General features: G+C 43.7%; 1 protein-coding gene across 2 annotated transcripts in view; it reads left to right on the top strand.

Moving 5' to 3' along the window:
- Window positions 1-15,204, top strand: part of LOC134533987 (integrin alpha-PS2) — a 285,777-nt gene that overhangs the window by 93,473 nt on the left and 177,100 nt on the right. For both annotated transcript variants that reach the window (XM_063371853.1, XM_063371854.1), the window contains exon 2: window positions 13,131-13,258. In XM_063371853.1, coding sequence (XP_063227923.1) covers window positions 13,131-13,258 — 128 coding nt within the window. The remainder of the gene's footprint in view (window positions 1-13,130; window positions 13,259-15,204) is intronic.

Below are 15,204 nucleotides of genomic sequence, written 5' to 3'. Positions count from 1 at the left end.
GATTTGAAATCGCGAATTTTACAGGTCTCTAAAATCACATAGATTTCGAAAAACCTTCAACTCTCGCAAAAGCAAGCTTGTGCGTGAGTGATACCTACTGGTTTCGTTCTGTTACGCGCCGTATTTTATCTATACTGTTCAATTATTGAAATAGAAAAATTACGTAAAGTACAAAAAACGGACAAAAATACAAAATATACAAGATGCAAAAAATAACAGAATCATATGGCTCAGGGACTATTTTTCAAACTTAATTTTTTTCAAGTTTCTACAAAAAAAAACTCGTTAATTTCGTGGGTTCATTGGGCAGTAAATTAGATCGAAGCACGTAAACACATCTGAAGTTTGGACTACATTTCTCTTGCCTCGTCTTTGAAGACCCTGAGCCAGACATAGAGAAGAATTGGTTACCCAATGCATGGAAACGTGACAAATGCCACCCAATGAGATTGAACTTCACGGTTACGAAAAAAATTTAATTGGAAAATTTTTAGATGCAAGACCAAAATTTACATACAAAACATAATTAAATCACAAAGTAATGACATAACGCTATGTGTTTATGTACTTGAAACAATCATTGGCATACTTAAAATTTAAACAAAAGAAGCGTGATACCTAAAATGGCACGCGTGGGGACACTGGCCCGTACGGTTTAGCTCGGCAACACTGAGTTCTTCCGTTTACGTGACTGCGTGCAACCTATATGGTAGCCGCGTATTCGTCTTCGGTGGTAGCCATGTTTGTTTATGTTCTAAATACGTTTAAAAAGGTTTCACGTTGTGGTTTATTGTTATATATGTAATTTATGACCGCGTTATAATCTCGAAGTATATGATGTTTTTAAATTAAAATAATATTTCGTAATCGTGAAATTCAATCTCATTGGTAGAGACCTGCAAAATTCGCGGTTTCGATGGCCTTCAGGATAGACTCTACTACACTCCACACACTCGGGCAAATGCCACCTGTCCATTGGCTGCAGACTTGGGAGTCGTCTCGACCGAGTGTCTGTGATTCGACACTTATATGAGTGAGGGTCTCTAATTGGCCCTCATTACTCCAGATTAACAGTGAACCAATTGCAGAAGCAGCGCTGAGGTATATAATTAATTGAATTGTAGCATAGCTAGAGACCCGGAAAATTCGCGGGTTCAATGACCTCCAGGATAGACTCCAATATCCTCTACACACTCGGGCAAATGCCAACTGTTCATTGGCTGCTGACTTGTGAGTCGTCTCGACTGGGTGGCCTGTGATTCGACACTTCTATGAGTGATGGGTCTCTAATTGGCCCTCAGTCCTCCAGATTAACAGTGAACCAATGACAGAAGCAGCACTAAGGTATAATTATTTGAATTTTAGCATTAAACGAAATGAATCCGCGAATTTTGCAGGTCTCTACTCATTGGTTACGTTTCTGTGCACTGTGGAAGCAGCAGGCGCGATAGAGAAATGTTCCCGTGAGATCCGTCAGCTGCTCAGACGCTGGAGCGGAAGAGAGGTGGCGCACCGACCCCCGACGAGCAGGGCTACGTAACCCGGGGGATTGGGGGGGAGAGAGAGAGAGAGAGAGAGAGAGAGAGAGAGAGAGAGAGAGAGAGGTCGCGCGCGGAGATCTCTTGCCGGCGAGTGCGTGTCGGGGAGGCGCTGTTTGCAGACGAGAGACGACGCCGCCGCCTCTCGCTCAAGGACGGACGTGACACAAACAGTGGCTTGCTCCAAGGTCATCAGCGGTCACTGATTCGCACCGCGTCGGCGTCTCTGCCACTATCGCCCAGTTTCTGCACAGTTTCGTAGTTACAGTTATTATTATTATTTATTATTTTTTTTTACCAAGACATGCTAGAATGCCAACATTCATAGTATTCCAACGGCATTTACAACGGGTCATGGCTAGAGACCGGAAAAAATCGCGGATTCATTTCGCGATAGACTAAAATACAAATAGTTTTACCTCAGTGCTGCCTCTGCTATTGGCTCACAACTCACCTGGATGACTCTGGGACCAATGAGAAACACCCAACCAAAGCTTTATCGAATCACAGGCTGCTACTATGGGACGTCTCACAAGACAGCAGCCAATGAGAGTGTGACATTTGACCGAGTGTACGTAGGACTATGGAGTTCATCCTACAGGTCATTGAACCCGCGAATTTTTCCTGTCCCTACTCATTGTCCGTCCGACGAGCCGACAGACCAGATCGACGCCTGGGGCCTGCCGCATGCCAATGATGATCACAGGCTCCAGTTAGGGATTGGGATTCATGGCGGTGAAGCTTTGCTTGTCAGGTCATCACGAGGACCAGGTATTATTTCGTGCGTTAACTGGGCAGTAAAGTAGACCTGAAACACACGTACATCTTCTCTCGAGCCCTTGACGACCCAGAGCCAGTTGTGAACAAGGAGAAGAGTTTGTTAGCCAAAGAGCATTGGTCCTCAATAAAGGAAAGTACCTGAAATTTCGCGGAATTCATTTGGTTACTAGCTAGAATACAAATCTTCAATACTGTGTTCATGATTGGACCGCAGTTATCTGGACACGCCCCTCTACGACCGTGAGCCAACGATGCCCAGCTAGGAGAGAAGTAAGCGAATCAGGTAGGGCCGGTTAAAGAAAGCAAAAAAATGTTCTCACTTAGAAATCAGCCAATGGAAAAGCAAACTTTGGTAGAGCCTGACGCCAAACGAATTCGCTAAAATTCCGGGTCTCTATAGTCTTCAGCCTTTTTTCTTAATTTAGGGCCTTTTTTTTTTGACAAAGTGGTAAAAATGGTATAGTCTAACCATCATCTAGACGCTGTTTTTCTATACGAAAATTTATCTGTCGTTATTTTGCAAGATGAAGAAATAAACATTACATCAATAAAATTGAAATAATAACTTTTTATATAATATTTTTAGAGAGTTGACAACCAAATATTTCTTAAAGTTTGTGAAATACATTAGAATACCTATAAGTATTTAATATTAAAATTGACCTTGCATTTATTTTTACAAAGGTAAAACCGATTTTCAAAAAAAAATTGCTGTAATGTTATTGTTTCATTTTAATTTAATTCGCGCTGTTGATGAAAGGAACGAACTTCAGGGAGAATTATATCATATAAAAAAACGCTTCCAGTTGACAGTGAGCGGTGCCTGAAGTGCAGCCAGAAGTCTCTCTTGTACTAGGTCCGTCTCGTAAATGTGAAGGTCGTAAGAAAAACGACGCCATCTGAAACACTGTCCGCGAGCCGCACATACAGTGTGCTGAGCTTCAGAAAAAATGTCATCAGAATGTCATAATTTTCTCAAGATTTTTATTTAATAGAAAATATCAATTATCATTTAAGGTAGCATAAGTTACTATCTTTATGGGTTAAAGAAGCACAAAATGTCATACCGTGATAAAGTGAAACATAAGAGGTTTTAAAAATACAGTTAAATTGAAAAAATTATCGTGAATATGCATGTCAGTTTTAAAATCAATGTCCCTTCAATTTTATAGTAAGCATGGAAACATATAAGTACCAAATACGTGTGCTTCAGAGATGGGTTAAACTATGGATGTGATCTATATATCACTATCTGATATACCTGTTCTCCTCTACGGAAGTCTACAGGCGAACCTTCCCGCACTGGAAATTATAATTAAAAGACACGCGATCTGAAAACTGCTCGAGGAATCAGCAGCAAAGTACTTAGCTCTGTTTCGTATTTCGTTTCAAAATGCGTTTTTTTTTTTGGAGAAGAGAGAAATGGCTAAAACGAATGTTTTCAGAACAATATTTAGTCATGAAACATCTACAGATACTTGAAAACATTGAAAGGGAATTGAATCACGTCTGTATCTTCGTTTCTCCGCCTTGTTAAGGTCAACGCTTAAATTTCATAGCTACCCTACGCACGACGTCCAGAGCCTTGCGCTTAGAGGCTATAACGCGCTGGAAGCACCAGGGAGCGTCTCACTTATCATCCCGCCTCGCTGACACGGATACACCCCTGAATGTACCTAGAGCCTCGGTCTGCTGTCCGCTGCTTGTGCTGCACCTCCACGTCTGAGCGCGATCGCAGTGAAGCGCGCCTGGACTGCAGTGCTGCGTCAGCCACGCCGTGACTGGCTGTCCTCGTCAGCAGTTTGACCTTTCCCTCCGTGGCTCCGGTCTCCCGCCTACCCTCCTCCATTCCCATCTTCCTTTCCGCCTCTCCACACCACGATCCACGAGCAGGCCTGTATACAGTCGAGTCTGAATTCGGGCGACAGACTTCGGGTGCAGTTTCATTACGACAAAAATAAGTTAAAAACCTCTATCTGACTTATGGGTAGAGACCCGTAAAATTCGCGGGTTCATTTCGTGTTATGCTAAAATTCAAATAATTATACCTTAGTGCTGCTTCTGTCATTGGTTCACTGTTAATCTGGAGGACTGATGGCCAATTAGAGACCCTCACTCATAGAAGTGTCGAATCACAGGCCACCCAGTCGAGACGACTCACAAGTCAGCAGCTAATGAACAGTTGGCATTTGCCCGAGTGTGTAGAGGATATTGGAGTCTATCCTTGAGGTCATTGAACCCGCGAATTTTCCGGGTCTCTACTTATGAGGTAGGGAATAGCATTTCTCGCGAAAATAAATCTGAATGCCTATTAGACTGCAACAAGGTACACCCGAACAAGCGGTTTCTTCCTTGTGATTGGCGGCCGTCTGCGAGAGAAGTCGTTGCCGAATTTGACTGAGCCATTCGGGACGCGTTTGCTTCCGCACTGAATTACTGTGATTGGTGTTGTAACAGTCGACGTGTTCCTGAAAGGAACTCACCCAGTCACGGACCTCAGCTGGCCTCGGTATCTTGTCGTGAAATATGCACGTCCCTACTTGCGGGCTAAAACGCTGGCCAATGCTTTGAACATGGAGCTGAACAACATTTTTATGGTAAATAATGGAGGAAGTATTTTAGATAAAACACCGGGCGTTGAATTGACTGGTGTTCTACAACCACCGCGCATTTTGTGGCTGTTGCAAAATTATTTCATTGAAATAATTGGGAGTAAATTCTTTCTTTTCCATATATTTCCGGCTGCTCATCAGACTCATCACGAAATTTAAGTTGAAAACAATTCTGAGGGTAGTAACACGTCACAAAAATAACGCTTAAAATCCATTTGTTACCCCTGATCATTTCAATGAAAAAAAAAATTATTCGCCAAAAGAAGTATCGAATCACAAGCATCCCGGTTAGCAGGTGTCATGAGTAGAGACCCGGAAAATTCGCGGGTTCAATGACCTCCAGGATAGACTCCAATATCCTCTACACACTCGGGCAAATTCCAACTGTTCATTGGCTGCTGACTTGTGAGTCGTCTCGACTGGGTGGCCTGTGATTCGACACTTCTATGAGTGAGGGTCTCTAATTGGCCCTCAGTCCTCCAGATTAACAGTGAACCAATGTCAGAAGCAGCTCTAAGGTATAATTATTTGAATTTTAGCATAACACGAAATGAACCCGCGAATTTTTCGGGTCTCTAGTCATGAGTAAAGACAGGAAAAATTCGCGGACTCTTTTCGTGATGCGCTGGAATTCCAATAACTATACCTTTAAGCTGCTTCTGCTGTTAGCTCAGTGTTCGTCTCCACGGCTCCAGGCCAATGAGAAACCCTCAACCAAAGAAGTATCGAATCACAGGGCAAACCAGTAGAGACGACTCGCAGGTCAGCAGCCAATGAACTGGCGTTATTTTTCCTTAGTATTTATAGGACTGTGTATAGTCTATCCCGAAGGTCATCGAAACCGCGTATTTTTCCGGTCCCTAGTCATGAGTAAGCGCCAATGAGCAGGTGTTATTTGCCCAGTTATGTAGTGGATCGTGAGGTAATTGAGAACGCAAACTTGTCCAGTCCCTGCGCGCTAGTTGAGAGGATATACCGCGCTGGAATCACGTGTGATCACCAGGGACCTGAAAAATTCCTTAGTTCAATGACCTTCAAGATAGACTCCACGATCATCTGCCTATTTGGGCAAACGGCGCCTGTTCGTTGGGTGATGAATTTTGAGGCGTCTCAAGTGGGTAACTTGTGAATGGATACTTCTTTAATTGATGATCTCTAATTGGCCATCAAGAGTCCTACATATTAACAGTGAACCAACAGCAGAAGCAGCGCAACTGTATAATTATTTCAATTTTAGCAAATCACGAAATGAACCCGCGAAAATTTCCGGTCCCTAGTCACGAGTAAGCGCCAATGAGCAGGGGTGTTATTTGCCCAGTTATGTAGTGGATCGTGAGGCAATTGAGAACGCAAACTTGTCCGGTCCCTGCGCGCTAGTTGAGAGGATATACCGCGCTGGAAGCACGTGTGATCACTAGAGACCTGCAAAATTCGCGGATTCATTTCGTGATATGCTACAATCCAAATAATTATACCTTAGCTCTGCTTCTGCAATTGGTTCAATGTTAATCTGGAGGACTGAGGGCCAATTAGAGACCCTCGCTCAAAGAAGTGTCAAATCACAGGCCACCCAGTCGAGACGACTCACAAGCCAGCAGCCAATGAACAGGTGGCATTTGCCCGAGTGTGTGGAGTGTAGTAGAGTCCATCCTGTAGGTCACTGAATCCGCGAATTTTGCAGGTCTCTAGTGATCACGCCTCCCAACACAGACGCGCGCCTGACTAGTCTGACGAGCAGTTCCGGGGTCATGTCTCCGGGGTGCGAGCGGGGCTGCTTCGCGCGCGAGGGGGCCCGGGCGCCGGCGCGTCGGAGGCGTGGACGTCGTCGTCTCTCCCGAGAAGAGATCAAGACACGAAGAGTGCCGGGTGAGAAGGGGGGGGGGGAGGACCAGGACCCTGTGGTCCGTGGGAGGCGTGGCCGGACCAGGCGCGACCCACACACGCGCTGCCACGAGAGTCACCTTTCCTGCGCCGTCCGGAGACACTCACTCTCCGCGCTCGGCCGAAGACAGCCGGAGTTTCTGGCGTTGGAGGCAACGAAGAAAACTTGGAACGGCTAGGGACATGACTGTGTTTTCGTGATATGGTGAAGTTTCTTTCGCGTAACGTCGATTGTAACAACACCAATCACTAGGGGCATGCGTTTTTCGCGAAATAATCTGCTCGCTCGTTAGACTGCAACAAGGTATGCCATTGTTCCCTTGTGATTGGTGGCCGTCTGCGAGAGAAGCCATCGCCCTGTCTGGCCGGGCCATTCAGGACGAGTTTGCTTCCGCACTGGGTGGCTGTGATTGGTGCGCCGGCAGTAGACATGCACCTGGAGTAAACCCAGCCAACCACGAGGCACAGAAAATGCTATAGAGTTTTAGCACACAGCTGGTCGGGAAATCTTTTCGCGAAAATCACATGGCCCTACCAATCACAGTAATTCCGTGCAGAAGCAAACGCGTCCTGACTGGCTGGGCCAAATAAGGCAGCGCGACTTCCCTCTCAGACGGCCGCCGGATCACAAGACAGAAAATCGCTGGTGCGTGTATACCTTGTTGCAGTCTAATAGGACTTCAGATATTTTTTTTCGTGAAAAATGCCTGCCTCTTAGGTATGGCCATGGATTCGCGGATTCACTTTCCTCCGGGAAGGTCTCAACTTGACTATGTAATAACCAAGCCTCTTTAGAGTGTTAATTGATCGACCAGCTAAAACTTCGTATACTTTTCTCGTGGTTGGCTGTCGGGACACTCATCTTGTGTAAAGTGTGGAAGCAAACGAGTCCTGAATGGCCCGGCCAAACATGGCAATGGATTCTCTTGCAGACGGCCGCCAATCACAAGGGAACAATCGTAAGCGCAGGCAATCATCTCGGTTGGTTATCAAAACCTTAAAAAAAAAAAAAAAAAAAAAAAAAAACATGTTAAGTCTACAGATAAACTCTCTTCTTCCTCTCACGTGCATGTCTAGCCTGCTCACAGCGGAGAACGGCATAGTTTATACGAAGATACAGTTATCTGGAAATAGGAAAAAAAAAATTGATTATTTTTGTGTTTCATTCGCAGGGCATGCAATTTTCGCGAATTAATCTGATTGTTCATTACTGTAGAGACCTGCAAAATTCGCGGATTCATTTACCTCTAGGATAGACTCCACAGTCCTTTAAATACTCGCGGAAATGACACCTGTTCATTGGCTACTGACGCGTGAGACGTCTCAACTAGGCTGTCCGTAATTCGGCACTTTCTTGGTTTAGTGTTTCCCATTGGCTCACAGTTCCCTGGATAAAATGTGGGTCAATCGCAGAAGCGGTATGAAGGTATAGTTGTTTTGATGCTAGCCTATCGCGAAATCAATCCGCGAATTTTGCATGTCTCTAGTCATTAGACTGAAAAAAGTGTATGCCCTGTAATGGGCAGCTGTCTACACGAGAAGCCATTTCCCTGCTCGGTCGGGCCATTCAGGATGCGTTTGCTTCCGCTTCGAGTGGCTGGCTGTGATTGGTGGGTTGACACTAGACATGTACCTGCAATAAATCTAGTCAACCATGAAACACAGAAATTTCATCATAGTTTAAACACGCCGGACGTCTGGAAATCGTTTCTGGAAAAGTACGTGGCGCTTGTCTGACCGGTGCTAAAATACCTCAAGCCAGTGACGTCATTTTTATTTGGCGATATGATAGAATGTATGCTATTCAATTTTTGAATGGAATTTTCATTGAATCGTAGGTAGTTTTGGCATGCCCAAAATAAATAATTAAATACAGGCAGTTCGTGTGATTCAGTCATGTACAGTATGGAAAGAAGATAAAAAAATGTGAAAATGTCATAACAACCAATGAACAAAATACATTAACTTCAATTTGTAGTTACAAGTCTGTGGATAATAAGGAAATCGGTCACTCACGAAATTTAACGTAAAATTTATTAAAATAATGCCGAGCATGATAAATATACGCCATTGTGTTTTCCAACTACATTTCCTTCGAAAATAACACGAAGTTTCCGCACCCGCCGCTAGAATTCGCTGCCGGAGCAGCTACGTCGATTACCGAATCATTTGACTTGTAAAGCGAAAATTTAAAAAGCTAAAAAGGAATTGAAATAATACTAAACCCTCGCTTTGGACCTGATTGTAGACAGGGCATTTTATTAAAATACTGCCCATCTTGTTAAAGTTCATAAAACAGTTAATACTATAAAGTTCCCCTTTGACTTTGTGATCTCTGGTTTGCGCCGTCCGCCACAGACGACAGCGCCGTGTTTTTTTTTTTTTTTTTTACATTATGTCCGTTCCTCGACTTTCGTCGCATTCACGAAATGACTCCCACCAAATGCCGTGTACCGAGAGCTAAGATGTTACACACCAAAAATCTCTAGAAAAAAATACTGGGTAGTGAAAGATAAATAAATAGAGACCGGAAAAATTCGCGGATTCATTTCGCAATATGCTGAAATGCAAATAGTTGTACCTTTATGCAACTTCTGCTATTGGTTCACTGTTAACCTGGAGGAGTGTGGGCCAATTATAGGCCCTCAGTCAAAGCAGTATCTCCCAATTGAAACGCCTCACGAGTCAGTAGCCAATGAACAGGTGACGTTTGCCCGAGTATGCACAGGATCGTGGAGTCTATCCTGGAGGTCATTGAATACGCGAATTTTTCCAGTCCCTATAAATAAAACCTTAACGTGGAGCATTTCGCACCCACATTAGACCGAGACGGGCCGCTTCATCGGCGGTAATAGTGGCAGCCCCGACCTTCCCACCTGACCAATCACGGCCGCGCGATGATATACGAGTGTCGCGCCCACGCCCGAACGCACACGCACACACGCACACACACACACTTGAGCGATGATGGTAGGCTGTTAGGTAATGTGGTAGCCGCCGACACTTTCAACCTACGTCGTAGACACGGCCGCTCTCTTGTTCATCGCCAGAAATACTCGGCTCGGTACACAGGAATTTTTTTTTTACTTTCACAAAAGATTCCTTTGAAATATTTTGCCAAAAATCGTTTGTCATAACTAGGGACCGGAAAAATTCGCGGGTTCAATGACCTGTAAGATGAACTCCACAGTTCTACGTACACTCGGTCAAATGTCACCCACTCATTGGCTGCTGTCATGTGAGACGTCCCAACGTAGCAGCCTGTGATTCGATAAAGCTTTGGTCGGGTGTTTCTCATTGGCCCAGAGTCATCCAGGTGAGTTGTGAGCCAATAGCAGAGGCAGCACTAAGGTATAACTATTTGTATTTTAGCCTATCGCGAAATGAACCCGCGAATTTTTCCGGTCTTTAGTCAGAACACAGCAAAAATATTGTAAATTTGTACGTCACATTACTATGGTTAAGTTTGCATATATGAAATACGTTTTTGAAAACAATTCTGAATATTTCTTGTCGCGATTACTAAAATTGTGAAAATAATTTTAGAACAAGAATACAATTTTTTAAATATAATTGAATATTCAACAATTTGACATTATTTTGTTATATTGTACTTACCAACGCGCGCAGTTAATACTGGAAAGCTATTCAGAAAAAAGGTTTATATAAAGCTTTAAATAATTTTGGTACTGGGCTAACACAAAGCATAAATGCTCGGGCAAGAATTCTAATCCTGTATAACTGCAAACATCTTTTATTTTTACAGATTTATCATTTAATGTAAATTTTTAAATTTTTAAATATCTGCAGTTTTACCAGATTAATCAGTGCCATTTGTAAAAAAAAAAATACAGTGTAGCTTTGCAGTATGTAGTATTTGACAAGTGGACTCAGTACCTAAAAAAAAAAAAAAAACTGAATTTATGACAACTTAATAATGTGAAAATGGTACATAGATGTGTAGCAATGTAGAAGTTTCTACAAAGATACGATTGTATGAAATTACGAGGAACCTTTCGTTTGTTTGGGGTAAATTCTTCGTTGAAATGTTCTTAAATGTGCTGTAATTCCTGACAGTGTGGCCAACCACAAACACACTCAAACACACCAAAACACACATACACACTCAAACACACAAACACACTCAAACACAAAAACACATCAAAAGACACTTAAATATACACAAACTCGGAATTGTCCACAACGTGTCGAGAGAACAATGGAAAAAAATCATCAAAGGAAATCGCGTGTGTCTGCTTTAAGTGTAATTTGCTACTGGTCAAGGGTGTATTTCGTGAGGGTGGAAATGGGCTGGGAGGAGGGGAAGAAGTAGGGAAAAAAAATATGAACAGCAATTTTCTGAATAATTTACAAACGTGTTGTTTGTTGGTATTTTGACACATTGAATGAAATCAACTAAGAAATAGAGTCATCTGTGATGTGAGGATGTTCTCCGTCTTTGTTATTTTTTGTGATTGTATGACACTATGGGCCATCCTCCTTCTCAAACACCTCCAAATTTCGATGAAATGGCGTATCGATTCCGCTATGACTCTAGGGAGCTCGTGTTGGTGGACTATACCAATCATGTGAGTATATGCCAGAAAAACCCAGAACGTTAAACTAATGCAGCATTGTTTCCTGAAGATCTCTGCATATACGAATTTTTAAGTTATCGGCAATAGTATGCAGGGCATGGGCACCACTACATATGAATTTTTTTTCTAACTTATTAATTAATGGTTTAGATTTCCCGTCTTTCTTGACTGAGTTTGATTCATGTGGGTTTGCCAACATAAGTTAGAAACACACAACTTAGAAACATAACTAAGAAACGCGCGAGAGATTATTTTCTAAGTTATTCTTGTTATAATTTGCTAGTTTCTAAGTTATGACGATCATAAGTTATGTGGTTCGGCGTTGTGTGTTTCTAAGTCATTGTCGTTCTAGTTTGTGAATTTTTTTTCAGGGAATTCTGAGTTATGACCAGGGGCAAGCTTTTTTTTTCTTTTTCGAAAACTATTTAAACGCATATTAGACTGCAACAAGGCACACCCGCACCAGTGGTTTCTTCCTTGTGACTTAGCGGCCGTCTGCGAGAGAAGTCGTCGCCTTGTTCGACCGATCCACTCGGAACGCATTGCTTCCGTGCTGAATCGAATATGTTCCTGGCAGGAACTCGCCCGATCGCGGAACACAGACGACGCTACAGTGTTTTTAACGTCCAGCTGGCCTCGGGAGGAAACGTGCACGGCTCTGGTCACTACAGATGTGTAGAGACCTGCAAAATTCGCGGTTTCGATGGTCTTCAGGATAGACTGCATGTACCCCCTGTACACTCGGGCAAATAACGCAAGTTCATTGGCTGCCGACTTGTAAGTCGTCTCAGCTGGTTTGTCTGTGATTCGATCCTTCTTTGGTTGAGGGTTTTTATAACTGGTTGAGATTCGTCCAGATGAACAGTAAGCCAATAGCTAGAGACCGGAAAAATTCGCGGATACAATGACCTTCAGGTTAGACTGCAATATCCTCTACACACTCGGGCAAATCACCAAATGTTCATTGGCTGCTGAAATGTGAGTCGTCTCGACTGGACAGCCTACGATTCGACACTTCTATGAGTGAGGGTCTCTAATTGGCCGTCATTACTCCAGATTAACAGTGAACCAATGGCAGAAGCAGCACTAAGGTATATTTATTTGAATTTTAGCATAACACGAAATGAATCCGCGAATTTTTCATGTCTAGGGACACCTGTATTTCGCGAATACATTTCGTGTCAAGGTATTTCACAAAACACTGTAGCTTTTCTCCTGTGGTTATTGACTGAGATCGGTGAGAGGTGTCGTCCCGCTCTTGATGGGGCCAATGAGAATGTGGTCACCGTACTTGCTGCACCCTCACAATTTTCCATGACTCTGAGAAAAAGCTACAGTGTTTTGTGAAATACGTTGACACGAAATGAAATCGCGAAATACAGGTGTCCCTATTCATGCCTCTACCAATAGCAAAATTATCTAAGAGGTGTGTGTGTTTGAATTCTAGCCCATCGCCGAATGAATCCGCGAATCTTGCAGGTCTCTGCAGATGTGTTTACCGGCGAGCGTGTAGAGACCGGCAAGGTTCTCGAGCGGCAGGGCGGCTGTGTTGCACAGTAGCGGATCCAGAGTGGGGGGGGGGGGGGGGCAAGGGGCTCAAGCCCCCTCCAAAAGCATCTGGGTCCACTATTGTTTTAGTGTTTGCCTTGATAAAGCCTAGCCTCAGCTTGTTCAAGCCCCTCCCAAACCAAAATCCTGGATCCGCCACTGGACTGTTGCAGGGTGATGGTCGGCGCACCCGAGGCCCAGGCGAGGTCCCAGCCGGGCGTGCGGCGGGGAGGGGCGGTGTTCCAGTGCCGGGTGGACCGCGAGGACACCTGCCGCGAGATGATCTTCGACCGCACGCCAGGTGAGAGCTCTCCCGCCAGTCTCCCCTCTAGTCTCCCTCCAGCTCGGGAAGTTGTGTCCCTGTGACTAGGCACTGGGGAAAAAATTCGCGTTTTCTAACACCTCTCCTCACCCACCAACAAAAGGAAAGAGTTTGAAACTAAACAGCACCGAATTAAATTCTGCGTACGCCTAAACCAGTGGACCTAGAGGGTATAATTTGGAGGAAATATTCCTTGAGTACTCTAGGGGTGGACTCAGGAGAGAATTTTTTTAAAAAATCTATCCCTAAAGGGGGTAAAAGGGGATGGTAAAGTTTATATGAAGCTAAATAACATTCATAAACCCACTGATCACAAATTCTCAGGAAATGTCAGACCTACAGACTTAAAATTGGGCACGTACATTCCTTTTGCTACGTAGACATCCGCTAAGAAATGATTTTACGAAAATCAGCAGGGGCGTTAAGTATAAACATTTCCCGTATTCCAAGTATACGTATGACCTGCAGACTTCGCGATAGGCTAAAATACAAATAGTTATACCTCAATGCAGCCTGTTATTGGCTCACAACTCACCTAGATGACTCTGGGCCAACGAGAAACACCCAACCAAAGCTGTATCGAATCACATGCTGCTACGTTGGGACGTCTCACAAGACAGCAGCCAATGAGTGGGTCACATTTTACCGAGTGTAAGTAGAACTATGGAGTTCATCCTACAGGTCATTGAACCCGCGAATTTTTCCGGTCCCTACCTCTAGGTATAGACTCGACGATCCTATTCGTGCTTGGGCAAATAACACCTGCTCATTGGCTACTAACTAATAACACATTCTCGTGCTTCTTTTGTTTTCAATGGCTCAGAGTGCTTTCGGGTGAATTTTGGTCCAGTAACTGAAGCTTCGTGAATGTGAACGAGTTTTGTTTCCATCCAATCGCGGAATTCGCGAATTTTCCCGGTCTCTACCAATAGTGCAATGTCTTCTCTTGCAGACGGCGACCAGTGACAAGGGGACTGTCGCTGGCGCGGGAATATACCTTATTGCAGTCCAATGAGCTATCAGCAAAAAAAAAAATACATGCTCCTAATCATTATTATGGACTGGAAAAATTCGTGGTTTCAGTGACCTGTAGGATAGAATCCACGATTGTATACGTTCTTGGGCAAATTACACCTGCTCATTGGCTACTAAGTTATGACTGCTTGTGACTCGATGCTTAATTATTTGGCGGGTTTTTTCGTTGGCTCAGAGGCCTTCAGGTGATCTCTGTGGCAGCATGAAGGCGGGCGAGTTTAGATTCTAGCCTATGGCGAGATGAATCCGCGAATTCAAATAATGCAAAAGAACTATCGGAATGTATTTGCAAGAAATCCTCTCGTATAAAATTAATGACAACCTCTCGGCAAGTTTTGTAATCAGTGAACGTATCCCCTATATATATATATATATATATATATATATATATATATATATATATATATATATATTTATATATATATAATTTTTTGGAGACGCTATATTTACCAAGTTTTCATTTTACGGCGATTAAGTGCGTTTTCTCAGATTCAGGGGTGAGTATGTACGTACCTAATATTTTGTGATCCAGTCGTATCGAGTTAGTCCAGATATGACTTCACTTATGGACGATCTCCGTCGAGTTTGAAACCCGTGGAAATGTTTAGGGGAATTGTTGGGGGGGAGGTGTAAGTATGACGAGAATCTTAACGACTTCTTCCAACGAGGCCGCTCGCAGGGACGTTAATAAGTGACAGTTAAAAATACGTATCCGGTAGGCACACCCTTCCACACGCTTCTTTCTCCCCTCCCCTCCGCCATCATCAAGGTGGCAGTCTGGCCAGACCGCCAGACCGCCAGACCTCCAGGTGGTAACGCGCCATTTACAAACCGCTCTAGATTTATTGCATTTGTCTAGATTACGAATAGCACTCAAGAGCCATTGCTAG

The sequence above is a fragment of the Bacillus rossius genome, chromosome 7, assembly GCF_032445375.1.
Source record: "Bacillus rossius redtenbacheri isolate Brsri chromosome 7, Brsri_v3, whole genome shotgun sequence".
NCBI lineage: Eukaryota > Metazoa > Arthropoda > Insecta > Phasmatodea > Bacillidae > Bacillus > Bacillus rossius.
Note: the sequence above shows the minus strand (reverse complement) of the source record. Positions and strands in the feature narration are given on the sequence as shown.